Genomic DNA, 2,820 nt, shown 5'->3' with positions numbered 1-2,820 from the left:
TTATTTTCTCCAATTCTTCTTCGATTTGATCGAAATTATTCGATAACGAACAAAGCTTTCCTCCGCTTTCAATCAATTGCAAAATTTTCCATCGATTGACAAAGATCACATGCGGATCCCCCCCTTTAATCCGTGTTAATCTTTGTCAAACAACAGTTTTTCGTACTCTTCAATAGATCATCAATGCATCATTCCAATCATTATTATTAAGCCATTGGTATTAAGCCAACCATTTGATACCAACGTTGTTTGTTGCGAATAGAAATGAATCAAAAATGTTGGATGAAGATAATAAGGAATCTTCGATATCTAATGTCTTTGAAATCTAATAAAAAAAAAAAGAGATTTTTTTTTTTTTAATCAATTTGGAGATGTAGAAAATAAAATAATTCGATATAATAATAATATATAAATCACGAGTAATTGAAGCATTTTGTTTAACTTTTAATTTTTTTTAATTTGAAACTATATTTATAGTTTATCTTAATTTATAATGCTTTATATTAATGTAGAAACTTAAGATTTTTCTTAGGTTAATGGATAAAAGCAGGTGAAATTGTAACACGCTTTTTCAATCATTGGATTTATCTTTTTTATTTTAAATTATCGTTAATGTTAAATACAGTTTCAAATTAATTATTATTAAAAATTAAGTTAAATTTGATTTGATTACTTTTGATTTACATAATCTCACTTTCCATATCTCCAAAGAACGAAGATAAATCAAGTTAAATAATAACATTTTTTGCTCAAAATGATCTTCCAAAGAAAATAATAAATGTAATTACTAAATATAAATATAATAGAAAAATTATTTTATCTGAAATATATTGCATATCGTAAGAAACTTCATATTGTCAGAATTCATTTTGAGGAAAAAAAAATATGAACCTAATTTATTTTTATATTAATATATGTGAATAATTATAAATTATTATTGTTATATTTACTGGTATGCTTGCTTGGATGCTTTCAATGATTTGTCGAGCCCGTTTAGCGATGATATGTATGCAATTAATCAATAAATCAGATTCGTCTATCTTGTTAAAATTATTGTTAAAATCATTTATGAAATTCTTAGTGTGCGATATTATTTTTGAATCCACTTCATTCGGTTTTGTGTTTATCAATATCGGTGTTTGAATCGACATACGTTTCGTTAACGGTTGTTCGACCCTATTCGTACATAAGAAAAAAAAACAATAATATTATATCCATATTATATTATATTATATTATAATATTATATTATTAAAAATTATTAAAAGATATTTATATATGTAATGGAAGCCATTATCTCATACCTATTATTCTGTATATGCTGTCGTACGCAAAATGCCGCTAAGAGACAAAGTGCGTACATAGGATTCTTCAGATAATGAAGAGGCATAATAAATTGCCTTTAACCAATTTAAATTTTACCGATATAATTTAACTATATTAGAAATTTTGATAATTTATTTAAAATTTCTACGAATGTTTATACCTTATAGCCAAATTGAAACCAAATTGTCCTTTGTCTTATAAAAAGTTGACTTTCGTCGATCGATCGGTTTCATATCGCTACTCGTTCGCCGCTCGATCTGCTATTCAACGTCTTCTCGACAATGTTCCACCTGAAAAACAAATCTAATGTTTTTTCTATCGAAATATCGAATCCTTTCATCATATTTATTGCATTGAATTATACAATTGCATTATTTCTTAAGACTCCAATTGAGAATAGAACTATTCAGAGTTGTTAGTTAATAGTTATTCTCCATTTCCAGAAAAATATCTTCGTTATTGGATTGAAATCACGCATAAATACGAATAAAATTTTTATTCGTATATCTTCTTTTAATTTTAAATTTATACATATAATTGTTTTTCGATACGTATGTCTTTCTTCATTTTCTAGATTAATTTCAAACTATATAAATCGATTCTTCCATAACTTTCAATAATTAAGAAAATAATAGTAGATGTTTTCAATTAATATTCTTCAAAATGCACTAATAAACGCGTCACGATAATGACATACAGATCGACGACTAACTAACTTATCTCCGTGTCCCATTTGAAGCGAATTAAAAAACGAATATTTTGATCCTCGCTCATATTATCCGTGGAAATTGGTTCTAGCGAACGCGAGGTCAGGGAAGAGGCGAGGATCGCGTGCAGAACCGAGCACCACTCATCCACACTCGAGTATTAAACATAAGTGCCACTTACCTATGCCCGATCCTCACGAGCTGCGCCTATTGCCTCGCCTCATCGCCCCTCGCCGACGAGTTTCGTTCCCGATCCCTCGGCTGCCCTTGTTACTATATTTCAGTATTGGCAGTATCCGTTCCTTGGCGATCCATCTCTCGTCTCTCACCTCGTGGCGATTCCCGCAAAAAACGAAATCATGGCAGAACTCAGCCGCCGGCTGATCCATCTTCCGTAACCCGCGCAATCTTCACGCACGCGAGAACTGGTGGAACAAAACGGTCAAACCGCGGAACGGTACCCTGGCTAACCTTTGAACCCTTCACCTTCTCACGGACTCTTACGTATATATATATATATATATATATATATTTTTCCTTGAGAAACGGTTGAATATTTTAAATCGAATCGTTTCAATCTTTACTTTTACACTCTGTTTCTGACAATTTTGTCTACATCTATGGAAATTTTTAGAGCCTACAGAGAAATATAACAAGGATATCGTGTTTTCATCGTGCGAATTTGCGAAATGTGCAAAATGCATGAGAGACGTTGAGAGACCGTGTATTCCGAGGGTAAGGGGTTAGGTCATGCTCTCTTCGACTGATACTACTTACATCTATCACTC

General features: G+C 31.1%; 1 protein-coding gene across 1 annotated transcript; it reads right to left on the bottom strand.

The window, feature by feature from the left end:
* Nucleotides 1-220: 220 nt before the first annotated feature.
* Nucleotides 221-1,389, bottom strand: LOC122717799. The gene is made up of 3 exons (XM_043942211.1): nt 1,304-1,389; nt 951-1,176; nt 221-325 (listed from the first exon to the last, which is right to left on the bottom strand). The coding sequence occupies exons 1-3, from the start codon at nt 1,387-1,389 to the stop codon at nt 221-223; spliced, it is 417 nt and encodes a 138-aa protein (XP_043798146.1).
* Nucleotides 1,390-2,820: the final 1,431 nt, after the last annotated feature.

The sequence above is a fragment of the Apis laboriosa genome, unplaced genomic scaffold (genome assembly GCF_014066325.1).
Source record: "Apis laboriosa isolate Shangri-la unplaced genomic scaffold, ASM1406632v1 scaffold59_cov161, whole genome shotgun sequence".
Lineage (NCBI taxonomy): Eukaryota > Metazoa > Arthropoda > Insecta > Hymenoptera > Apidae > Apis > Apis laboriosa.
The sequence above is the reverse complement of the archived record's forward strand: the minus strand, read 5'-3'. Positions and strand labels throughout refer to the sequence as shown.

Bases quoted from the DNA above. Each gene is read 5' to 3' on its own strand.
- LOC122717799 (XM_043942211.1), bottom strand. From the start codon at position 1,389: ATGCCTCTTCATTATCTGAAGAATCCTATGTACGCACTTTGTCTCTTA. The intron at 1,177-1,303 runs GTATGAGATAAT...ATGTACGAATAG, and splicing joins CAGCATATACAGAATAATAG to GGTCGAACAACCGTTAACGA. The intron at 326-950 runs GTAAATATAACA...TTTTTTTATTAG, and splicing joins GCATCCAAGCAAGCATACCA to ATTTCAAAGACATTAGATAT.